Source organism: Phalangium opilio, unplaced genomic scaffold, assembly GCF_054372755.1.
Source record: "Phalangium opilio isolate 3A_F unplaced genomic scaffold, DU_Popi_V2 ptg000209l_1, whole genome shotgun sequence".
In the NCBI taxonomy this organism is placed as follows: Eukaryota; Metazoa; Arthropoda; class Arachnida; order Opiliones; family Phalangiidae; genus Phalangium; species Phalangium opilio.
The window spans coordinates 2,256,962-2,284,002 of record NW_028324217.1 but is presented as its reverse complement, the minus strand read 5'-3'; the positions used below and the strand labels follow the sequence as shown (position 1 = coordinate 2,284,002).

Sequence of the window (27,041 nt, the reverse complement as noted above, 5' to 3'; positions counted from 1 at the left end):
CACGTACCTGTAATATGTTTGGTACTAAAATCCTTGCTGTGCGGCGACAACTTAATTGTCTGTTGATCCATATGGGTCAAGAGGTTATTCCGGACATCCAAAGTCAAGTAACGGACATCGGCCAAGTACCGTACCAAGTAATGTGGTAATTTCCTTACGCTGGTTCCGGTAATACGCAGTATCAGTTCGTGAGTGTGATGAAGACCCAAGAAGGCGTCGGGTAAAATAGTTTCCAGTTTACGACCGGTCACTATTAACTCGCGCAATTTGGCCCCGAATGTCCATTGTAACTGATGGGACAATGTCCCTTCTTCCAGCTCAACTAGGATACGTTTTAATGATTCTGATTTTGCCAAAACATCGTGAAGTCTAAAGGCTCGAAGATTGGGGTAGGTTGTCGTTTTGTACGAAGTTAGGAATCTGAAATACAAACAAAAGGACCGGAAGTTAACTAAGTCCTTCTACAAGTGATGTTAGAAGACCATTGCTAGAACATACTTTAGATGATGCAAGGCCCGGGTATCCATGACCCTTAAACTCAAGCCTCTCATATCCAACTCTTGTAGATTGTTCAAGCCATGGAATGTTGAAACCTCGATGGTTTCAATTGGGTTATAAGCGATATCCAACCCTTTCAAATTATGCAAGTATTTCCATAAATGATTAGGGATATCGTTGAACATATTGTTGGAGATATCCAAATATCTCAGTTGAACTATCTCTTTAAACGCATCGTCCGAGATATTGGTTAGTTTATTCGAAGCTAATGACAGTTTTCTCAATTTCCTCAACGGGATGACTGGTACGGTAGCCAAACTGGTATTGGTCAAATCCAAATCGCGCAAAGAAACCAAAGGTTCCAATGGACCACGTTCCAGTCGCCATATTGGGTTATTAGACAAATCTAAGTGGTACAAGTTATCCATGTCTTTGAAGGTATCCTCGGATAATCCTCCGATACGATTGTGAGACGCGTTCAGATGTAACAAGTTCACTAAATGACTCAATTCCGATGCTGGTAATACTGCCACGTGGTTATGAGAAAAGTCCAAGTATCTGACAGTGTACCTGACAGCCTGTAACGGACCTAATGGAGCTTTAATCAACGCATTCCGCGATAAGTCCAATTTCTCAAGGACTGTCTGCGCAAACGCGTCAATTGGGATACTGGACACATTGTTCCCTGACATATCTAGGATTCTAAGACGTGTCAACCCTAAAAATGTCTCAGAATGAAAACTATGGATACGGTTTCCACTTAAATGGATGATCTGTATTTCTGGACATCCTTTAAATACGTTCTGCGATAAACTACTTATATTGTTATGGTTTAACCAAAGGACTTGCAGCTTCTTCGCCTCCATGAACTGGTCATCGCGTAAGTGACTTATCCTGTTATGGCTGAGGAATAAGTGTTGGAGTGTACCACCAACTGGTTTGAAGAAACCACGCGGGACATGCGTGATGTCGTTACGACTCAAGTCCAAGGTACGAACCTTAACAACTGGAGTTTCCTCCGCGCGAGTTGAGTTGTCAAAGTACCTGGATGGTGTGTACAAGAACGAGATGTTGTTGCTACTGATGTTTAGAAATATGGGACCACCACCGGCATTGTCGAAAATTCCCCAAGAAAATTTCGTCAAGTGATTCTCTTGGATGTACAGGTTTGTCAGACGAGTCAGGTTGACGAAGGCGCTGTCTTCAATGGAGTCAATTAAATTAGCTGTCAATATTACGGTATGAAGATTGCTTAAGTTAGCAAACGCTTTGGTACTTATAAACCGTATCTTATTAGCCAATAAAACCACATTAGCTAGTTGTGGTAAATTGTAGAATGTCTTTGATTGCAAACTTTCAATAAGGTTGTACGACAGTAAGACGTTACTTAGTTTCGTATGGACATTTTCTAGAAATAACCCTTTAATGTATCTCAAATTACTGGCAACGAGGTCCAAATGTACCACGGCTGGGTACCCGGCTAAACCATCAGAGGACATCGACTGAAGATCGTTATGGTTCAACTGCAACCATTCTACCTTTTCCATGTACTGAGAACCGACTCTTATTGGAAGTCCAGGGTTACCTTGATGGGCACCAACCTCAAGTACCTCGAGTTTACCGCGAAGTGGTAAAAGAAACAATGGGTCCGGATGGGAAAGTCTATTGTAACTTATTTTCAACTCCCGAAGTTTCGGGGTAAATAAAAACACTTCCGGTGCTAAACTTTGTATCAAATTATTGTCCAGGTTGAGCGATAACAAAGTCGCACCCCATCCATGGAAATCCCGTTCCGCCAAGAACTTAACACCATTCCCTTGCATGTTAAGTTTCCCTAACTTCTTCAGCACCGATAAAGAATCTAAGGGCATTTCTTTCAACCTATTATCGCTTAGATCAAGTACCTCCAACGTGTCCCGAAATCCGTAAAACACTAAATGGTCCAAACGTCTTAGTTCATTGGCTTTCAAGTACAATTGACGTAGAACCGTTAACGTTTTTAAAGTCTGCGGTGTCTTTTCAATCATGTTATAACTAAGGTCCAGGGCGCGTAGTGACGTGGTTACACCCTTAAACGCGTCATCCGCGATGGTAACTAGACGATTGTTCGAAATGGATAACCTCTCAACACCAAGGTGTAAAAAGGCGCGACTAGGGATGACCCTAATGAAATTGAAATCCAAATGAAGGTCGTGAACCGTTAGGGTGTTGTTAAACATATTTTCATGGAGTTGCGTCAGTAGGTTGTGACTTAGATCCAATTTGAGCAAGGATTTAACTGGTAGGCGAATCTTCTTTGGTAGGTGACGTATCAAATTGCCACCCAATTGCAACCAACTTAGGTTCTCTAAATTAGCCAGGGCTGTTGAAGGCACATTTGGTAAGAGATTGTCCCTAAGGGATAGACGATTCAACGCCGCCGGAAATGGTCTCCCCTCAAGGTGAGTCAAGCGGTTCCCTTCGATATCCAGGGATGTCAAATTTGATAATGGTACGAAGCAACCGTCATGAAGTACGGCGATGTTATTCTGGCCCAAGAAAATACTTCGAATACTCGACCTTGACTCCAGGGACCACCACATAGCCGAGTCCACGGCTTCAATTCCATTGGAATGAAGATTCAACCATTGCAAGTAGGCCAAGTTCCTGATGGCCTCCACGGGAATGTCTTCGATCTTATTGAAGCTGGCGTCGATTGATGTTAGGAAGTGTTCAGTACCTCTAAAGGCAAGTGGGGCTATCTCTAATATGTCATTTTGTATGATGCGTAACGACGATACTCTGGATCCACCTAACGCGTCATTTTGAAGTACTTCTAACGATGCCTTGGCTACTTCAACTTGGTACAGGTCTTCCAGGGGTAGTGAGGGCAAGGTGCCAAATGGTACGGCGTAACAGTTGACGTCCAGTGGTTGGGAGACGCAAGTGCATAATGGGTTGAAGGAACATGGGTGTAATTTAGCGGACTGGCTTGACCAGATGAGAACCGTTAAAATGAATGAGATAGCCAACAACCACTTAGGACACATCTGGAATGAAAAGACCCAAGTTCAATTTACCCCACGATGTATTTCAAAATAAAAACTTAAACTTACCTTCACCAAAATTCCATAAATAAAAACGGGTCCTCTTTCAACTACTCATCACTGAAACAACTGGTTCAAAAATTGACCTATATAAAATAGACATAGGTAAATTAAATTTGCTTAAAAAATAAGTATAAAAAAACCACACATAATCAAAAAATACTCTTGAACCAAAATAAAAAGCGTGGACTAGAAAATGCACTCCTCGTTTTGTAAATATCTTCAACTCTTTCATTTAATTTAAGGCCACAAAAAATTGAGCGAAAAAAACTAAGAAAATCTCACAAAACCCACCGGAACCAAAATCAAGGTAAAAAGTATTTTTCTACAGTTTTATTTTATTTTATTTTTTTTTTTCATTTTTCTGCACAGAAAAAGGAACCTAATTTTTCATACACATTTTATACATAAGGCTTTTGCAGATAAAATTGAGAAGTCGAAATAAAAAGAAGAAAAAAGAAGTAAATAAATAAAAAAAAGGTATATATTTCTTTTTTTAGAATTTTTTTTATATTTTATTTTTCGAAAATGTCTTTCAAGCCAAATAAAACTTTATATCAGAATTTTTCTTCTTTTTATACTGAAAATAAAAACAGATGAAGCAACCCCTGAAATTGCATGATAAATATACTCTCAGATGAAATTTTTCAGAGACGCGAATTCGAATTTAAAAGGGGAGTTGAAAGCGAAGAATGAATGAAATATAGAAAAAATATAATCTATTCTTATTTAAAGGGAGCGTGAACCATCAATATTTTAGATAAATATTACAGTATTTATGTATTAGCATAAAGAATAAATACAGCCACTAGGAATCATATCTCCCTTGTTAATTTCTATGCGAGAACTTATTATCCAGCTAGCTCCTCCCACAAAATCCGCACCTAGAAAGAAAATGGCTACAAATTTATTCCAATTAGCTGTATTTATTCCTGGATATATTGTTAATGTGAGTTTGACTTTTGAGAATTAAGGTTATGCAATGCGCTTATGGCAGAGAGATAAAATTAGTCTAGCTAACTAGATGGCGCCTAATTCAGACTTTATGCCCAACCTAAACCGCGGGATGCTAAGTGTAAATTTTAAAACCAAGCGTGGGAAGAGCCCTCTAGTGTTGGCACTATTATAGAGTATGATTTCTACTCCAGTATAAACTTCACTCCTTCAAGGTTCAGTAAGATCATGATGAGTTTTAAGCCTCCGTCGCATCGTCTCGGCAGAAAATAACTTTAAGATTTTTATTATATTTTTCTTTTTCGCACTGTATAAAAAATGATTTTCTGTCTCGCGAAGATCTCGCGCGCGTTTTTCGTGCCATTCTTTCTTAGAAAGCTAGGCGGGAAAGTAAACGACTCCCAAAAGATTAGAACATTTTCGTACATTAGTAATATGGCTAGGACGACGACGGCTTCTAAACACATACACCTAGATGGAAAAAGATACGCCATAAAGAAAGAAAGGAGGCGGACGAGAATCATAGGAAGCTAAATATGCTACTGCTTCCTTATAGGGAAGTACTTTGTTTCTTTGGAAACAAGATGTCACCTTAGAAAAGCAACTACAATTAGGAAGTAAAAGTTACTAAATAGGGAAAGTTGAATCTATTTAAAAATTATGTAACTAGCGTATTTAATTTTTGAATTTTCAGAGAAAGTCGGTTGAAAATAACCATAATTAACGCTTCAGGAAGTTTTGGTTACAAATATAGTCGCCATTTTACAAGCTGGCCGATAATAAAAAATTATTAGGGTATGCTAAACAAGTTTACGAAATTTCAAAGTAATCGGTTCAAAATTATGGAAGTTATCGTGTCAGGAAGGTTTGGTTGCATTTACAGGCGCCATTTTCCAAGATGGCCGATAATTAAAATCAAAATTGACACATCTGTATAAGAGTATGTTAAACAAGTGTACGAACTTTCAAAGTAATCGGTTCAAGATTACTGCAGTTATCGCGTCGGGAGGTTTTGGCTACAAATATAGCCGCCATTTTCCCACATGGCCGACAATTAAAACCAAAAATTAATCAGATCTGTATTAAGGTATGTTAAATAAGTGTACGAAATTTCAAAGTAATCGGTTCAAAATTAGGGAAGTTATCGCGTCAAGAGTTTTGGTTACATTTATAGTCGCCATTTTCCAAGATGGCCGTTAATTAAAACCAAAATTGAAACAGATATGTATTCGAGTATGCTAAACGAGTGTAATAAATTTCAAAGTAATCTTTAGAAACTTAGGGCAGTTAAAGCGTCAAAAAATTGAGTTACAAAATAATCACAGACAATTTTAACACTTGACATAAACTGAACATGAACGTGCTATTACACTATGTTAGCCGTGAATACCTGTAGACTGCAATATACATTGTCCATTCGCAGTCTGTTATTACCTTGAAGTCCATACCAATTTAAAACTACAGTACCTTTAATACATAACTAAGGCTAAACCAAAATGTAAGGAAAAAAACTGAACTCATAAATGGAACTCTGCGATTGAAACCAACCTTGATAGCAAGTGCTACGAAACACTATATGGAATAGCAAGCTGTCACCATGGAACCCCTCCGTTCCATTGGTTCCCATGCTAAGCCTAAACCGTGCTAAAGTGTTTGAGACTGAGAGGGGAAAATGCACAGTAAAAAAAAATGAAACTAAAACCCAGCTGTTTTGCTTGCAAAATGGGACTTTTACATCTTAGATGGTCCATTATATGCGCAAATGCAAATAGAGAGAATAGGAAGTGAGTAAGGAGAGCGTAAACGTTGCATCTACGCCAACGAAAAGTATTAACTGCCCCCTAGTGGTTAAGTAGGGAATTAAAAAAAGTATTCTAAAATGTAATTTCATTTACCAGCACCAGGTGTCGCACTGTACTAGCAAATTAAAATATAATAATTCTAGTGTACTCCCACCCAGGTAGATCAATACCTACTATAAAATTCAAATGAATTAATTACCGAATTGGTTGTCTATTTTAATTAGTCTTTTTTAGAAATATGAACAATTTAAGATAAGGTGGTAATTTAATTTTAAAGTAGAGCAATCACTGATTGACTGCCATCTAGCTAAAGAATCTGAGAGAGAAAAATATGAATACATCTCACTCTCTATTTTCTCTATTTGCCATTGATATGAATAGCGTTTCCCAGGCAGGTTTCTAGCAGCCCTTGCACATTTTGCTTACGTTGAATTTAGTCTTATAAAAACGGTTTAACATTGTAAGAATATGGAATATTCTTGGTAATAACTATAATAATAAAATACAAAAGACCAGAAGTAAGATAAAAAAAACCGGATTTTTTGGCTAGTTTGCAAAACGTTGTGGGTTAAATGTACGGTACCTGACTTGAATTTATTTTATGACCATTACTTTATTTAAAACTTAAAAAAGAACGTTAAGTTTACACCGTATTAGCCTAACTCTAAAACAAATACAAATTTAGAAACTTTGCGAATAATCATTTTACTTATGTTTTTCAATAGGAAAAAAAACATTAGCAAAGCCAACATTAAGGGGTTTTGATTCCCATGTATTTTCTACGAGCGCCTGTAAAAGTGTTTCACTCGCTACACACCAGTGTTCACGGAGAAGCTAGCTACCAGGCGCTATAGAATTTCAACGGTTTATAAGTAGACGATTTATAACACTTACAAAATTCATATTTAATATCATATAACACCTTAGCACCTTACTACGCATGGCCATTGTATAGAACTTCTTTACTACACTGCAATAATGAGAAAAATTGGGCTACGAAAAGAGATATCACTGAATGCAATAACAATCTCTATTTTTAGTGTTACTTTCCAAGGTGCTAAGGGACTATATTCCTTTTAAATCACGACTTAGTCTAGAGGATAAACGACAACTTTATATGAAATCATGCACTTTGTGAAGAAAGCATGAAACTTTGCACAGCGATAAATAAGGGTATTCCTAATTAATTCGAGATTAGAGCCCACCTCTAACTCATCTGTGACATTTGTGACAAGCTTTCAAAAGTCCCCATAATGACATATATATTTGAATTCTGAAATTTATGAAATTCCCCAAACTTCGATGCAGAGCGAAAGGCGTCCCGCCGGGACTGGCTAGAGGCATTTCCGTAGGGACCGTCTCTAAAGCGAAAATAGACCCAATTTATGCAATCTTAACTGATTTTATTAATGCAATGGAATTATTTAAAATGAGAGCGTACACAATTTTAATTTTAATACTTAAAAATAGACAAATTTAAATGCATTTTAAGTAGCTCTCTTTCAATATTTTTCTTTTTCGTTTATTTATTTTTTTTAATTATTTTTCACATCCGCAAAACATATGCAATTTATGCAGCCTTAACAGATATAATATTTTCTAAAAGCAATTTAAAAAATCGAGAATGTACAAAATTTTGATTTTAACACTTAAAAGAGACAAAACTAAATGCAATGTAAGCAGCACTCTTTGAATATATTTTCTCTGCTTTTGAGGCGAGATGAAAATTCTTTACAAACCAAGACTTACCGTGAATTTACAATTACACGGTGACGTACAACGGGTTTCTAAATTTGTACCAGATTGTACGGAAAAACCCAACCAAAGGTAGTAGTAGGTATAGTTTACTGTTCAAAACACCTTCATTTCATTCAATTGCTTTTTAACACGCTGGTGACACTATTTTTTCGATGGTTGTAAGTTTTTTTACTTCATTCAATATAGTCTTGTATCTAGAATTCTACATAGTTAACGGCTTGTTAGTATAATGATATGAGGTGTAACTAAATTTCTGCAACATCATGAGCAACATTGAAAACAAAAAGAAAAGAAAATTCTCCTTAGTTAAAAGTAACTCATTAAGTAAGAAAAATAAAGACTGTGTAGCGCAAACAAACTGGGATAAATGCTTTTTATGTCAAAGCGAAAAAGATGAAAGCCTTACAAATCCAAGTGACTACGAGGATAGGTTTAAAGGCGCTAGCTACGCAACAATTGCTAAAAACTTATTAGAGTTTAGGGAATTGACAGACGAATTGCCGCTTAATGTAGACATTGGTGTTCTCGATGAAGGAATTGGTTTGGAAGAGACTTTAAGGAAGAGAAAGGCCAAATATCATAAAAATTGCAGTCTTCGCTTTAATCAAAAAGAAATCAAACGTGCCGCAAAAAGAATCGATCGAGTTAATAGCGAGGAAGGACAATCATGTTCCAAAGTTAAGAAATTGTTAAGAAACTCCACTAAAAACTTGCCAAGCACTATCAAAATTAATTGCTTTTTTTGCGATCAACCTGAATCAGTTACGAAGCCCTTTCACGAAGTCACAACTTTTGAACTTGATGATAATGTAAGAGAATGTGCCTTAAATTTAGGAGACCAACGATTGATAGCCAAATTAAGTGAGGGAGATATGATAGCAACAGAGGCTAAGTATCACAAGTACTGTCTCACTCAATTATACAACAGAGAAAGAAGTAGACAATTGGCAGCTGCAAGCAAAGAGAAAACCCCAGATTTTAATCAAAAAACAGCTTTTGCTGAACTTCTATCTTATATTCAAAGCACGCTAATAGAACCAATGCCTGAAATCAGGCCTGTTCTAAAGCTAAGTGAGTTGAAGAAACTTTTCGATGCTAGAATAAAACAACTAGGAGGCGATTCAGATGTACATTCAACGAGACTAAAAGAGAAAATCCTCGGCTTTTTCCCCGAAATACAAGCTAGCAAAGACGGAAGAGAAATTTTATTTGTCGCTATCGACGATATTGGGCAATCATTAAAATCAGCATGCTCCCTAGACGACGAAAGTCAAATAGTACAGACATCTCGTACTGCGCGTTCGGTTCGAAATGACATATTAAGTCGTTTACGAGTAAATTTCAATGGAACATTTGAAGAAAACTGTCAGATCGAATCCGTACCAGACTCTCTGAAAACACTCGTCACTATGATTCTAGAAGGCTCTGACATAAAAACTCAAACTAACTACGATACACAAGCTTGCCTTTCGATTTGCCAATTAATAATATTTAATACTAAACGGCGACATTCATCAACGAATAATGATGTCAAACGGCATTCTGACCAAAACGAAACTCCTCTTCCCCTTTTCTTGGGCACCATGGTACATTCTAAAACCAGATCCAAGAGCCTGATTGATACTCTGTACAGTCTGGGACTGTCTGTTTCCTACGATCGTGTACTCGGCTGTTCTTCTGATCTTGGAAACGCGGTTGTAAGACATTTCGAAGAATTGGGCGCTGTTTGTCCACCATCTTTGAATATCGGAGTTTTCACTACATCAGCAGTCGATAACATTGATCATAATCCGACTTCAACAAGTGCTCAATCCTCCTTCCATGGAACAGGTATATCTCTGTTCCAGCATCCAGAGAAAGGAGATTTGGGCCAAAAGCAAAATCGAATTTGCTTAGAAAAATCTGGAAAGAAGCTTCCGAAGCTATCCAAAACCTACACGGATGTACCTCCAATTGCCGCTACAAAGAAAAATGCGGAAATTCCAATGATTCCCGATTTGGAAGAAAAATTTCGAATTGACCACAATCTAATAGAAAATGGATTGAAGGAAGAATTTGATTGGTGCAATCATGTAGCAGAAACTATTAAAAATCAAAATAGTTCCGATATTCACGTATCATGGGCTGCGTATCACTCAAAAAAACATTCGACGAATAGCGAAATAAACAATTGTCCTCCCGTAACAACAGCCATATTACCATTGTTTCCAGACGACTCTAAATCTGTGGCTATGATACGTCACTCTATGGATGTAGTTAAACAAGCAACTGGAATATTAAATCCAGGTCAAGTACCTGTCATCGCTTGTGACCAACCACTTTTCAAAATTGCCAAAGAAATACAATGGAGATTTCCGGAGAATTTCGGAGAGGAAAAATTTGTTGTCATGCTTGGAGGTCTGCATATCAAAATGAATTTATTAAAAATCTTGGGTGACCTTCTAGACGGCAGTGGTTGGACATCCGCTCTTGAGCAGGCTAATATAGCGTCATCAGGTACAGCGCAATCATTTTTAAAAGCTTCTCATGTAAAAAAAACAATGAGAGCGCACCAGGTGACAGCTTGTGCCCTGTTCAACCTTCGAATGATGGCGTACAAAGATGGGGATGCAATAACCCCATTTGAGGAATGGTGCGATCAAAAAGCAAAAGTCAGTCCGCAATTTTATTTTTGGCAATTAATTTTGAAAACTGAACTTGAAATTCTAACATGGGATCGAGCTGTCCACGAAGGGGACTTTCATCTATACGTGGAAACGTTAAAAAATGTACTATGGGTTTTCCATTCTCTCGACCATTCAAATTACGCTAGGGCTGTGTCTATTCACTTGCGTGACATGATTTCTCTTAAAAATAAGCACCCCGAAATTTACACGAATTTCTGCAAGGGAAAATTTACAGTCAACAAAACTGAGAGGCCTTTTTCGAGAATGCCGATTGACGAAGCCCATGAGCAGAACAATGCTACAATCAAAGGTGACGGCGGAGCCATCGGTCTCACAGAAAAGCCTACAGCTCTCTTGAGATGGATGGTAGCGGGACCCGAAACTTGTCGTATAGTTAATGAATTCCATTCGATCATCGAAAAGGGTAGTTCAGCAAGCCAAATCCGTCATCACGAAGATACTCCATGCAAGCAACGAAAATTCTTGGAACACGTTAAGTCCTTACAGCTAATAATTAACGAAATGGGAAATCCATTTGCAGACGAGAGTCAAGATTTGCTTGTGCTCGATACGCATCAAATTCTGGATAAAAGAATAGCCGATTCGCTAAAAAATATTAAAAATATTGGTGAAATGCAGTCTAAGGAGCTAATCGAAAATCGTCTCGTTAAGTGCAATGTAGAACTTACAGATGTTTTAAAGAAAAACAAAGTGGCACTTTTCAGTCGACCACCAGAAAGAGAAAAATCCAAGAACCAACTTCAAATCGCGGCCATGAAGAATGATCGAAATTTATTTTCAAGACTATATATCGGTTGTCAAGGCCGTATGGGTGATCTAGAGGATTTTTTTCGACACGAAAACCAACCTTACCCACCCTCATTGTCGGATAATGGTGTCATACGCTTCGGTACCAAGTCTGACCTAACGCATTGCTTAGAAGAAATGTTGACAGACGACGACGATATCATTACAACACCCGAATCTGATATGATCGTACTCGATGGGGCTGTGATTGTCAATATCATCAAACCAGGCAACGCTAAAACGTTCTCTGATTATGCAACTATATTTTCAAAATACATACAGTCCCAGTTCATCGGTTCCGTTCGCCGTATAGATATCGTCTTTGACGTGTACCTGAATGGCAGCCTTAAAGGAGCTACTAGAAAGAAGCGTGGTAAGGGAGTGAGAGTTCGAGTTGAAGGTCGAAAAGATTTGCCACGCAATTGGCCAGAATTTCTAAGGCACGAAGAAAACAAGAAGCAATTGTTTGCCTTTTTAAGTCAAAAGGTTGCCACGACTCAGTTTCCAGGGGCCATATTCGTCACAAACGGTGAAAACGTAATTAGCTCTGTTGAAGGCAATCTCGGAGACATTTCTCCTTGCTTTCACGAAGAAGCGGATACGAGGATGCTCCTTCATGTTTTGAACGGCGTGAAGCAAGGATATAGATCCATTTTGATTAGAACCGTGGATACTGATGTCTTGGTTCTAAGCGTCTCACTGGCACATATTATTTCATGCCAACGTCTGGTGATCGCGTTTGGTACAGGAAGATCTTTCCGTTACATAGACGCAACACGTCTTGCTCACAAAATAGGAAAAGACAAATGCGAAGCGATGCCAGTCTTCCACGCTCTCACAGGATGTGATACCACCTCACAATTTAACGGAAAAGGAAAGAAAACCGCGTGGTCCACTTGGAATGTGTTCAAAGAACTAACTCCCGCTTTACAAGCCATATCTAGAAGGCCTTCTATAACAGCCGTTAAAGAAATTTTCCCAACTATAGAGAGATTTGTGATATTAATGTATGATCGGTGTAGTTCTGAAGAAAAAGTAAACCAAGCAAGAAAAACCTTATTCACACAAAAAAATCGTGACATTGAAAACATACCACCTTCGGAAGACGCGTTGCTACAACACGTGCTTCGAGTGGCTTTTCAGGGTGGGCACATTTGGGGGCAGACATTGCAAAAACAGCCAGATTTACCGGACCCGTCTAACTTTGGGTGGACCAAACTGGTACACCCAGATAATACCATAGAATGGCAACCAACATGGCTGACAATTCCACCAGCCGCAGAAGCTTGTCGGGAAATGGTAAAATGTGGGTGCCTAAAAGGTTGTCATGGCAAGTGCAAATGCGTCAAAGCAAATTTACCTTGCACCGCACTTTGTAAATGTGGCGGATGTGAAAAAGAATTTTAAAAAAATGAATAAATGAAAAAGAAAAATATAACTTGAAATGCATTTAACTTTAACTATTTTAAGTATTAAAAAAAAATTAAAATTAAAATTGTGTACGCTCTCTGCCTCTCATTTTAAATAATTCCATTGCATTAATAAAATCAGTTAAGATTGCATAAATTGGGTCTATTTTCGCTTTAGAGACGGTCCCTACGGAAATGCCTCTAGCCAGTCCCGGCGGGACGCCTTTCGCTCTGCATCGAAGTTTGGGGAATTTCATAAATTTCAGAATTCAAATATATATGTCGTTATGGGGACTTTTGAATGCTTGTCACAAATGTCACAGATGAGTTAGAGGTGGGCTCTAATCTCGAATTAATTAGGAATACCCTTATTTATCATTGTGCAAAGTTTCATGCTTTCTTCACAAAGTGCATGATTGTTTTGCTTATCCTATAGACTATAGCAGCTCTTCTCGCCCTTTTAGATGGTGTGCATTGCTAGTTCATGATATATCCGTAAATACAGCTTAAACTAGAACGCACCCCAAGAAAACCTAGGCGAGTTACGAGGCTTAGAATTCCACCAAATACACCGAACGAAGTTAGGGATGAATCGGAATATAAATCAAGTCCCAACATATAGATGGCGTAACGGTAGCCGCCTTTCTCATATACAGTCACCGCGCCAGATAGAACTTGCGTTACTTAAGCCTTGGCCTAAGTTTAAGCCTTAGTATGAAGCTACGTTCGAAAAGAGTGTTAGAAAGTCAAGGTATCTTTATAGCGTTGGGGAACCGAGGCTTAGCAATTGGGGTAGGTACTTTAACGGGATGGGGAAAGGGGTGGAGAAGGGGGCCACCCCGCAAAGCGCGCTAAAATCTTTTATAGAGTGTGTTAGATTGTGTCAAAGTGAGCTTAAGCCTCGGCCTTAACTCGCGGGTTGTGTGCCGATAAGGGATAGATTATGTTACTCTACGTCCCTTTTTCTCCAGGAAAACAGTGAAAGCGTATCATGGATGGTGAAATGACCCCTTTCTGCGAAGTTATATGACGATGTACTTGGCTACTACTTATTTATATACATATCCTTGCTGGCTAAAAGTACTTGTTTGTTTAGCGTTGATTTTTCCACAGGAAGAAAATAACAGGATGCTGTTAGTTTTTATGCTCCCGATAAAGTGTACTGAACTATGGATGGGTATTACTTAAAATTATACTCTTTTCAAAACGACTAGGCCTAAATCTTATATTTTTAGTTATTGAAGGTCAATGTTACAAGAAAACTTTAAAATTATAGTTCTTTCTTGGCAGCAAGGCTTAGCAAAGATTATATATGACATTAGACTGCACCTGAGATTAGGCTTAGCAAAGGTTCTATCCAAACATTTTCAATAATTTAAAGCCAGAGTTAAAAGAAAACAACTTTTAATATTTGCATTTCTATCTAGCTAGACAAGGCTTAGTATAGACTGCATCCCACATTAGGCTTAGGAAATATTGAGTAAGATTTTTCAAAAACACGTTAAGCCTAAAATTTTACAAGATAGTGTTTTAAGAAAGTAACTTAAAAATGGCATTTATATCTTGGCAAGGCTTAGCAAAGACTTAACAAATATTGAACAAGACAATGTTAAGCCTAAAATATTTTAATTATTAAAAGACAGAGTTGTACGTAAACAAATAACTTAAAAATGACATTTATATATGGGCAAGGCTTAGCTAGAAAAGTGCATCTGAGATTAGGCTTAGGAAACATTGAATCAAAGCTTATCACTTTGACACCATCGCTACAAAAGAAGAGACAGGTAAGGTGTAGCTTTAGAAAAGCTATTGCCGCCATTGAAGGGTGAAAAAAAAAGTTTCAGTATAAAGAAAAAAGATTTCCAATAGAAAATTAGTATGAGACGTGAGAGTCGTTCCAGGGCAGAAAAACTATATATCCAAGTAGTTGTTATATTGCCAAGTGCTAGTGCTTAACAGTTTTAACACATGAACAGCCGTTTTCTGTAGACTGATCACGTATTTACGAGCGACGTAAAAAAGGAAACCCCTAGGCCTCTATTTAGCCCCTAACCTTACGACAGGCTTCCTTGATAATGGTTAGTTATAACTTGGAGTAGAGAGGTGAGATGGAGCCCCCAGAGTACCTCGTGCACGCCCCTATCCTTTAGTAGGGGATTGTTAAGTGCTGCCACCTAGAGAGATTTAAAAATACTAAGCCAGTTCCCACGAACTAGCTTAGTATTTTTAAGACACGGAGGGCATTCTAAACTTACGATCCCTACCAAAAAGACTCAAAACTGAGGATGCTGGGTGGACTTCGTTAATTGCCGTTCGGTAGATGGCGTTACTTACAGAGGCTACATACGTTATAGGTTATTTACAAATCTACTCCATCTCACGTTTATCCTCCATGGTTATAAAACACGCCTTATAGTCAACGAGAAATGGAACAGAAAGTGAAATAAATATTACAACAGGACTGTCATTCATTCCTGCTTCTTTTAAGTAAATGAATTCCTGATTAAAATGAATATTTAAAAATATATACATATTTTTTTTTTTTTTTAATATTAGATTTCAAACCTTTTGCTCAATAAGCCTTGGAAAAGAATTTAGAATTGCTCATTTTGAGTTGAACCACAAATAAAACAAGTAGTCTCTAGAGAGTACCGTTTAGTTCATGCAGACCACGTATAAACGCCATTAAAACCATGCCCGAATGATAAGAATATCTTCTTAATTATGTTTACATACAAACAATTATAGCAGAAGACAATCAGATTCTCCAGCAAAAGGGATTTTTTTTATCTTTAGAAAAAACCGGTTTTTCTAAGGGGCCATAAAGTTCTCCAAGTTTACACCGAACTATTTTTCTCCTATGTAATATTTACATTACATATCCCTCCACGTTTTATTCCCTTTGCATCGTTTTCCAACTGAAAAAAGAAACTAAAGAAACAGTGTGTGTTCTTTGAAGCGGTAAAAGTTCACTGGCAGTTTTTGTTATTGCATTGAACCCGAAAGAAAACTGAAGATATAAGTTAAGCCTTTGTCTCAAAAACTCAACTCTAAGATACATTTTTCAAAACGAAAAAACGTACACAGGGTGTTACAAACTTCTTTGACCAGCCCTTAGATTTTGATTGAGCCCCCACAAGGGATGCATGCACCCCCTAACCCACAAGTTACAGATGAACATTGAAGAAGTGTTTATGATTGGATGACCCCCTTAAATTTAATAAGTAAGAAACTGAACAGACAATAATTTCTAGTTTAATTTCATTAAGGGGTCATCCAATCATAAACACTTCTCCAATTTTAATTCATCAGTAACTTGTGGGTTAGGGGGTGCAATGGTGCATCCCTTATGGGGGCTGAATCAAAATCTAAGGGCTGTTCATAGAAGTTACATAACACATTTCATCGATTCACTCAAAATTCAGTTGATTTCTCATCGGTTTTACTACCCTTCCTTTTTGTAACACCCTTTATAGGAACATATAAGAAGTTTTGTTGAGGGGGGGAGGAAACAAAGAGCAAACACTGGACTGCTTGCTGCACTGGGTTCGAAGAAGTTGAAGGAAACATTCCCTGGTGATGAATCAAAAGAAATCATAGATGGTTCCCGTCGCCTGCATGGTTGGTGGTAACGATCCATAGAAACCCTTTGTTTATACCAGTTAGATTTTCAACCATTTCTATATTATATTTTCTATTTTCTATTTTTAGGCCTTGGCCATGAGTAAAAAGAATCGGAGGAATATAAAATAGATCACCAAATACAAGGTGTTCATGCAAAAAGGGAGGGGATGTGATGCGTGGATGGTTCTATGGGAAATCAACTGAATTTTGAGTGAATCGATGAAATGTTCAATGTAACTTCAATTTATGACCAGCCCTTAGATTTTGATTGAGCCCCCAAAAGGGATGCACCATTGCACCCCCTAACACACAAGTTGTCATATGAACATTGGAGAAGTGTTTATGATTGGATGACCCCTTAATTAAAATAAATTAGAAATTATTAATTGTCTGTTCAGTTTCTTACTTAAATTTAAGTGAAACTAAATGTCTTTCTTGATTCTAATTTTTATTTTGATTTATAGTAGGTCTGCAATTTATTATACTGATTATTCCGTCATCGGTCTGGCTTTTTTTCAGATTGACAATTGTTCATAAAAAGAAGTCAGGACACCGCGATAAATCCAAAAGCAATATAAATGTACAGCACTCACGTAATATATATCATATGAAAAATAAATATTGCCTTTCATAAACAAGCACCCATAATCTAAAGTAAGCCCCGCTTTTTAGTGACTTAAGCGAGGTGGTGAACTCCAACATTGAACACGCTGTTGCCCATTGTTAGTTCGATACCGGCTTTGTCTTAAAACTATTTTTTAGGTTAGATATTGACCTTCGACCTCCATTGTTTGTAGTCAAAAACTTCATAAATATCAACTTCTAGTTATAGGCCTATGACGCGTTGAAAAGCTAATATAAGACGATATATCCTAGATCAAAACAGTAGGGTGTCCATGGAACTAGGAGACAATTTTGAATACATTGCAGACAACATATTTATATATATGTATATATATTGTAGAAGTTCATTCGTTGAAATGAATAGACCTGTTTTCAAATGTCGCCATGTCGGGGGGTTAAATAGAGTCTGGTTGGTGTGTTGAGCACCACCTTGGGTTTTCTTAAGACGTTGGGAACATTGATAGGACGGTATATGGACAATTATGACGTGTAGATTAAGATATGGCTAAAAAAACAAAACGGACCATCCAAATTTGATGCAGGACTTGTAACTTTGAAGCTCTCTATAGCGTCTTTGTTGTAAACATACCGCCCTATCATGTTCCCTCTTAACCCCTTAATGAAGCAGACGACACTGAATCGCTGGCAATGGAAGGAGCACGTGATACAAATAACAGGATCTTATGTGTGACTTACTAGGGGTCACTATTTACTTATGATAACTGACACTACATCATGTAACATACTTCCGTTGTGCCTAACGCTAGGTTCAGGAAGAAACAATATGAACCTACAGGCCTTACAAAAGTCGTTCAGTATAAGGTCCGAGAATTTTTGCACAAAAATATACACAGGGCCTTGGTTTTTGACTGTACTACGTCAAAAAAAAACACTGTATGGCAAAGCGGGGTTTTCGTTACGGTTTCATTCGATGTAATGTATAGAGAAATGGCAACGTAGAGCTGAACAGAACCCCCAACACACAAAATGTCTTCCATTACGACTCTCCGAAAAGAAAAACAGAATAAAAGCGGCGACCAAGGCTTAACAGTGGTAGTAGGTTACGTGCGGTGCCGTTTTTGGCGGGAGTTTGTGGGAGAAAGGGGCTGAGAATAAGTAATGTTTTCAGCGCCGTTGAAAGAAAATAAGAGAAATGAGGTTCCGAAGACGTGATTCGAATCGCAAAGTTTACTTGTAGCGTATTGAGAAAATATATAATGACAAGTTGGTCCAGTCTCCAGATATTCTACCCCCTATTATTTAAATTTCGATTTATTTGTTTTAAAGTAGAAATGCAACCACGTGTAAATGTAACTTCTATGAGATGAACCCCCATAACACAAGGTGTAATTCGATTGTTAACCCTTGAACTTTGGAATCGTCTATATTACTAAAATCAGAAGTAAGATAAGGGACTAGAAGTATCGAGCTCACCAAATTCTTGACTTGGCGAAAGTGAATATTCTTGATAACACACGAACGGTTGGCCCTCTGGTAGCGGTTTCTGAATTTTCCCTCCAAAACGTAAGAGGCTCGTGGTGGTAGACGGCCGAACTAGATTCAAGCACCCGCGTCCGTGTTCCGCGGTTTTAAGTTGATTGGAAGGGGGGTAGGAAATATTTTTGGAACTCGACCAATTTTTTTCTCTCTAGTGTAGGCGCGATGGAAGCGGCATAAAATCCTCAAATTTGTTCACTAGTGCCAGGATCCATTACCAATGCTAGAACACTTCACTTAAGTTCTAGTTCTGATATGACTAAAAGTCGAGGGGGTAGACACTTGAGAACTCAGGTGTACAATATGTCTTGAATTCAATGTACTGTCAAAGCTGAACTCTGAGTTCCGAAGGCTTTGAACTCAATGCACTGTCAAAGCTGAACTCTTTCGAACTCAGGTGTACACAGAGATCCAAAGTGTCTACCCCCTCGCTAAAAGTAACCTCAAAATACTGTTAGGGTTTAAAAGAAGTAAATATTCATTCTCAATATTTACGTGATCAAATATAACCGCGTATGGAATTGGAAACACAAAAGATTGTCTTCTAAAATTTTATATTGTTTTTCAGACAGTCTCTACTTTTCTCACCAGGGGGCAGGGGGTTGTTCTGAATTTTTGCCTATTACCGGATAAGCGGAGGACCGTGAAAGATACTAGATCTTGTAGAGCAGAATAGAATCTATTTCATCTATTTTCGGTTGGTTCGTTGTAAAAATGGATGGAAATAAAAGAGACGCATGGGTGCAGGAGGGTTGGTTGGAGAAGAAAAGGCGCGAAATTGCACGTGCGGTTTTTTCCCGCTTTTTCCTTCCGTTTATTCCTCGCGCCCACGCGCTAAGGAGAAGAATAGGAGGCCCATGATGCAAGAAGCACAAGCTCCCAAAAACCAAAAGTCCCGCGAGATGAGTCGTTTCGTTTTCCCGCGCGATTTTTAGCGGGAAATGGCACGAGACCAAAGAATAAAGTCGTCGCGTGTTGGTTCTTGTTTTTCTTCGTTTATGGCCTACAGCGTTTATTACTGCAATTTGTATAATATTGAAAACAGAATGTAATATAAATAAGTAATAAAAACAGCAAAATGCATGGATGCCTTAGAATTTGCGAAACTATAGGTAATTTAAAGTTTAAAATATAGATTAAGACTTGGCCACTCGAAATTTGAAACGGATTTTAGCCATTTTTGGCTGCGTTCAGTTAGAAAAACCGATCACAGAAATAGAAATTACATATTCGACGTAAAATCACTCAAAGAATCGACTATACTTCGTTCCTACTATCTTTTTTTATAACAACCCATATAACCAACCGGTTTCTTCGGTATGTGCGGCTGAACGCACCCTTATGACGTTGATAAATACTAATCGCATAGTAAAACCAGATAATTAGTGCCCAAAAAATGTGTACACAACCTATTTTTGATTTAAAACAAAGTGTGATAAAATCAAGTTCAAGTTGTTCTAAATTCAAATTATATTTGAAATCCAGACAATGCAACTAACACTCATAAACTCCCCATAAACCGGAGGTTTTGAGTAAAACTTAGAATGTGGCTAGAAAATATAACAAAAATCGGAAATTTCTCCCTTGGGCTAAGAAGCTCGGCTCTCCAACTGTGCTCTAAGATGTCGCAATTTCAGGGGACTCTCTCTCCCTCTCTGTGTGTTAGGCATCTGTCCCAAGGAAAGCGACAAAAACCATTCTCAAGGAAATACTATAACAAGAATGCATTCAAATAATCGCACGAATAGTTCGTTTATAGACCACAGTACCCTGGAGCTACTGGAAAAGTCAAGAGTTTTTTAAAATGGGTTTCAGGAAGTTTCAGAAAATTTCGAAATTTCTAATTTAATAGTCAGGAAATTTCGAAGTTGTTATTTTGATATTAAGGGAATTTCAAAAATTGTTATTTTAATAGTCGAGAAATTTCGAAATTGTTATTTTAATAGTCGGGAAATTTCGAAATTGTTATTTTATAAGTCGGGAAATTTCGAAATTGTTATTTTATAAGTCAGGAAATTTCGAAATTGTTATTTTATAAGTCAGGAAATTTCCAAATTGTTATTTTAAAAGTGAGAAAATTTCGAAATTGTTATTTTAAAAGTGAGAAAATTTCGAAATTGTTATTTTAAAAGTGGGAAAATTTCCAAATTGTTAATTTAATAGTCAGGGAATTTCCAAATTCTTATTTTAATAGTCAGGAAATTTCCAAATTGTTTTTTATAAGTCAGGAAATTTCCAAATTGTTAATTTAATAGTCAGGGAATTTCCAAATTCTTATTTTAATAGTCAGGAAATTTTCAAATTGTTTTTTATAAGTCAGGAAATTTCCAAATTGTTTTTTATAAGTCAGGAAATTTCCAAATTGTTATTTTAATAGTCAGGAAATTTCCAAATTGTTTTTTATAAGTCAGGAAATTTCCAAATCTTCATTTTAAAAATCACGAAATTTCCAAATTGAAGTAATCACTAAGTGAAAAAAATCACTAATATCACCCATACATTCATGTAAGAATGAATATTACTACACTCACAGTATCGACGCGAAAAAAAAAGAAATATGAAAACCCATAGATATATATAGATACATATATATATGCATATATACATTGTGCAATAAAAGCCCAATATAGAATTTCAAAGCGAACTTTACAGGCTTTACTAAGCCTAAAATCTATACATATTTTAACAATAAAGGAATATATATTTTTCTTTTTGGCCTTTGGTTGCCTAAAAATTGTCTGTAGCAATACGAAAACACAGAGAAGGCGTGGCGATTTTAACTCGGTAGACTAGAATATGATTTGCAAAAAGAATAAGGATTGATTTTCTGAGCCAAATTTACCTAAATTCAACTAAGTTTTCCCGATTGTGAAATTAGTTTTTTTGACCATTATGAAACTTTAGAACATAGTTTTTCTCGACTATTTAATTTACTGACCAACTATTAGACCCGTCTGCTGTGTTGACCACCTTGGACAAAAATGACTTGCAAGCTCCTATGGCTTCAATTAACAATAAGGACTTATGGTAACTTTGAAGCCCAATCAATTTATTTGTATTTCTTTAGTAAAAAAAAGTTAGAACACATTTTAAGGTTTAATATAGGTCGTTAAATGACCCTTGATTATGCTTTGTACGATTACTGTTAATTAACATAAAATTAACAGAAGTTTTGTTAAATATTTCGTTCTTATTTTGTCAATATTAATCGTTGGTTCCATAACAATTAACAAAAAAAAACAACAATAATATAGTTTGTTAAATGGTCCTGGGTTATGCTTTGTACGATTACTGTTAATTAACATAAAATTAACAGAAGTTTTGTTAAATATTTCGATGATATTTTATCAATATTAATCGTTGGTTCCATAACAATTTTTTTTTGTTGAAAAAACCAATATTTTTTATTGTATTTTTCAGAAACCTAGCGCATCTTTATAGAAACCTGAAATTAATGCCTAAGGCAAAAAGGCGACGTTTCAAACGAATTATAATTTGTTTTAGCAACCCCTTGTCATTCTTCCTTCGCTTCTTTGGAAACGAGTCTAGCCATAAGCATATAACCTTAATCCTCATAAGTCAAACACCCATTCACAATATAAGCAAAAATACATAAAGCTACTAGGAATCATTGTGTATCCACCATTTTCACTCAACGTATCTCGGGCGTTTTTTTGGAAGGAGCTATGCAACTTACATAATAATCTTATGATCATGGCAAACGTAATTTCTTAAAAAAATGGCGCCGGTACCTCACTCGGAAATAAATGATACTAGCTTTTCTCCATTTTTGACGCCGCTATTTTTTACCCCTAACAGGGGGGATGGGGGGATACTGTAGAAGGGGGGAAATGTCCCCGCTAATTTGCAACCCGACAACGAACGAATACGAAAGGCTCCCAGACCCTGTCGCCTAGCGCGCCACCAAAAAATAATAATTTTTTATGTCCCGGGTTTCGGCACCATCGTTTTTACTATAATCTCTCTCGGAAAATTAATTGTTCTTTGTATGTCAGCCAAGGGGGAAGGGGGCTTGGGGTTAACGAATAGTTAAAAAAAAAACTGTCCAACGTAAGATCGCTTAGGCGACGTCTGTCCCTTTTTTGTACGGCGATTTGGTTGCCTTTTTTTAAAACCCGAAACTTAATTTACTACCTGGGATTAATTGTTTCAACTGAGCGAGGCGAAATCGCTTCCAGATATTTTTATTATTTTTATAATTTAGAAAAATGTCACACTCTTTTAAGAATTGAAATTAATCTTCTACGTTATTAATATCTGGATTTGAACAATAAAAAAAAATGAATAATAAATAAAATGATTGATTAAATTGAAATGGTTTGATTTATCTTCGATTTAATATTAAAATGATTTGGAAATTAATATTCGGATATTCAAAGATGGTAAATTTACCAACATACTCTTTGAAAGGCTAAATAATAACTTTTTCAAAATGGAGGTCGCCGAATCGTCTGCTCAAAGTCAGTGAAAGACTTCACCATATGGATATCGGTACTTGTATAATCATCCCACCCACGCCACACTAGAAACCGTATGATTTGGGCTAACGCGCGGGGTGTATAAGCAAGGCACAGTATAGACTTGGCTACAAAAATATCTAATCTCACCAGCACAGTTGCTAATCTAAGTACCCGCACGGAGCTTCCCTATGTAAACCTAAAGAAAGCCTAGCGAGGCATACAGGGTAGTTTACTTATTCGAGGAGGGTAGCATTATGATTCTGTAAAATAGTTTTACTCCTATGATATAGTAGTATTTCTCCTATGATATATTGATATCAGTTTTCCTCCCATGATATAGTAGTTTTTCTTCCACTAAATGCCAGTTTTCTCCCATGATTTAGTAGTTTTTCTCCCAAGATATAACAGTTTTTCTCCTACAATATAGTAGTTTTTCTCCTACAATATAGTAGTTTTTCTCTGATGATATAGCAGTTTTCTTCCATGATCTAGCAGCTTTCTCGAGAGTTTTCTGCTATGATATAGTAGTTTTCCCTATGATCTAGCAGTTTCTGCTATGATATAGTAGTTTTCAATATGATACAGTAGTTTTCAATATGATACAGTAGTTTTCAATATGATACAGTAGTTTTCAATATGATACAGTAGTTTTCAATATGATACAGTAGTTTTCAATATGATACAGTAGTTTTCAATATGATACAGTAGTTTTCAATATGATACAGTAGTTTTCAATATGATACAGTAGTTTTCAATATGATACAGTAGTTTTCAATATGATACAGTAGTTTTCAATATGATACAGTAGTTTTCAATATGATACAGTAGTTTTCAATATGATACAGTAGTTTTCAATATGATACAGTAGTTTTCAATATGATACAGTAGTTTTCAATATGATACAGTAGTTTTCAATATGATACAGCAGTTTTCTCCTATAATATAGCAGCTTTCTCCTATGATATAGCAGTTTTCTCCTATGATATAGCAGTTTTCCTACTATATAGTACTTTTCTTCCCTATGATATAGTAGTATTTTTTCCCTATGATATAGTAGTATTTTTTCCATGGTACAGTAGTATTTTTTCCATGGTACAGTAGTATTTTTCCCATAATACAGTAGTTTTCCCCCTATACTAGTAGAATTCCTCCTATAACATAGTGTTTTTAACACTACACTTCTTAATTGATGTCCCAAGTTTCTAGTTAAAAATTCTCGTTATTGCCCATCATTTTGGCATAACAAATCAATTATAATAGCAAACCACTTGGTCATAGTCCCATAACACTATCGAAATCAACTAGCCAATCCACTCTGAGGGTAAAAGTAGCTAGGGAGTCCCCCCCCTGTACGTAAAAATTGGCTTCTTGGTGGATGCAGTGTAGAACTGTAGATTGGCCAAGGCTGTTATCTAGCTATGGGGAAAATTGGAGGGTTAGAACCCCTGGGATTGATTGGGGATGTGATGCGAGGATGAGGTGGGGGGGGGTTCACTCCCCTCCCTGCCACCGGTTTATTTCCCTTCTATATCACGCCCCACCTGACCCCACATGCACCTAAACCTATATATACTTTCACAAGTTAGTGATTTTCGTCAATAAAATAGAATTACCATTCTAGAGCTTAGAGCGCCCTATAGACAGACATATACCCCGTCTTAAACTAGATACCCCCGTATAGGGAAATCTTTGAGATTATTCATGTGGAACAAAAAGAAATTACATCTTAAACTGCGAAGTTTTTTCTGCGCAGAATCGATTTTGGGTTCGTTCGGTGCGTTTAGGGTTAAAGGTTAAAAAGGGATTTTTAACTTTTTAACTTTTTAAATATACATAGTAACATAAGTTTATAAGTGATATATTCCTTCCATAAATATGAATGGCACTACCAATACAAGTTCGTAATGCTACTGAGAGACTTACAGATCTCGAGGTGACTAGTTCGAGAAGGAGAACGACAATTAAGCGAGTCAATTGAAGTCCTAACTACACTCGGTGGTGGTTAATTAATTTTGCAGGACCAAGTTCCATCTAGGTCCTATTTAGTCTGAACTTACTAAGCCCAAATTTGACAGCAGCGCCCCACTCACCAGGCGTATGTCGCTTTACCCTGAATCTATGACCTATACTTCAATCACTTCAAAATTACAAGCTCCAGTTTCTAAGTTACCAGTGAAAAACTTATGGAAGGAACATATCTTATAAACTTATGTTAAACGTATTATATAACTATAATTCGTTAGTTAGTTGTTGGTATGAATTTCATACTAAGTTAGGATGAACACCATCTAACGGAATCGGAAACCAGTAATGGCACCCTTACACCTTTGACGATATTAAGCTCTACGGTTATATAAGACTAGGTGCCATTACAGTAGATACTCTCATAGCACAGTTGACATTATTGCGTTAGTTAAGGGTTCCAGACCTAAAACTGGTAAAGCCAAACGTTACCCGTCCTCAGAGACCTTTGTACATACACTGGGACATGGTATTCCGGCTTCTATGACGCGCAAAAGGATAGGCTAGAATTTGAGGTAAGTGGGGAGACGGTAACACTAGAGGGCACTGCAATTAGCGCAGACTACCACTAAGTTAAAGGGCGTAAAGCTTATACCGACAGACGTGATGTGAATGGATCAAACGCGAAACCGTATAGTTGTGATGAGATGATATCATGAACGCCAGAACTCTAAAGGGACACCGAAACAATTATCAAATCCGAGCTATTTCTATCATAGCATGAAGTGCTTGAAGGTTTGGTGTATTTGCTTTCAGGAACAGTGAAGGTCACGGGGTCACATGATCTTTATAAATAATTTAACAACTTTTTTATGAAGATCACGTGACCCAATGAATGACCTTCACCGTTTTCCAGTACCTTTAGAGATGCAGGGCTCATGATGCTATGGTTAAAGTGGTAACCCACACCAGGGATAGATTTAATTTTAGAAGTAGAAATGGAGAACGGTTAATATTTACTTCAGTTATTCCGACTCATAGCCCACCCAGTATAGAGCCCCTCCCTCCAACACGTAATGTAACGAACAGCTTAAATTATCTTATTGGCTCAGTTTTAAACTACGTTTTGATGACGTTGCTGACGGGGACGGCGAAAAATAATGACGTAATTCCTTTTTATCTCTGTCGCTATGACCCCCCGCCTCTTATTTCACCCCCCCCCTCCATCCCGTGGAAGGGGGTCCGGGACTCTGACGCGCGCTCTGTTCTCCATTCCTACTTCTAAAATTAAATCTATCCCTGGTTGAAACCAATTTTTTCATAACCGCATATTATTTAAACCCATAAATGTCGCTTTGATTTATAGCTTGTTCAGTTAATTATAAATTTAAGAAGATAATTCTGTAAAAAGTTATAATTACCATCGCATCATAAATTATACTAAATATTGCAAAAAACACGTTTTGAACAAAATAAGTTCGAATTACAAACTTAAACGGCGTTATTAAAGAAGTCATCACAAGTGATCATTTTATCTACGCTATTTCAAAGTAAGCATTCACTCAAAATGTTGGTCGAAACCCTGATACTTGGTGTTATCATGAACAGTCTCTACCTAACACAGGCAGCTTATACGTCTGATTATCTCGGTAAGATGACAAGTTTGAAAAATATATTATTTTTTATAAGAAAACTAAACTAAAATAATTATTTTCTGAATGTTAATTACAGACAATTATGGACCACCTGGCATCATTCCCAAACAACTAGTATTTAACCTAAGTAAGACTTAATTCAATGACCATTAGTTTTTGAAGTTTTTTTTTTTTTAAAAAACAACCGTATATCATTAAGTATATTAATCTATCATGTT

General features: G+C 36.9%; 1 protein-coding gene and 1 long non-coding RNA gene across 3 annotated transcripts in view; one reads left to right on the top strand and one right to left on the bottom strand.

Annotated features, from left to right (window-relative positions):
• The window catches only part of LOC149618316 (uncharacterized), a 109,106-nt gene that overhangs the window by 3,104 nt on the left and 78,961 nt on the right, over positions 1-27,041 (bottom strand). For both annotated transcript variants that reach the window (XM_089855549.1, XM_089855548.1), the window contains exons 4-6: positions 3,594-3,670; positions 499-3,527; positions 8-420 (exon numbers count right to left, since the gene is read on the bottom strand). In XM_089855549.1, the coding sequence (XP_089711675.1) occupies positions 8-420; positions 499-3,527 (3,442 nt within the window). In that variant the 5' untranslated portion in view covers positions 3,594-3,670. The remainder of the gene's footprint in view (positions 1-7; positions 421-498; positions 3,528-3,593; positions 3,671-27,041) is intronic.
• LOC149618317 (uncharacterized) lies at positions 13,771-16,995 on the top strand. The gene is made up of 4 exons (XR_016375424.1): positions 13,771-14,014; positions 14,094-14,157; positions 16,457-16,601; positions 16,692-16,995. It is a non-coding gene; the product is annotated as an uncharacterized LOC149618317 (long non-coding RNA).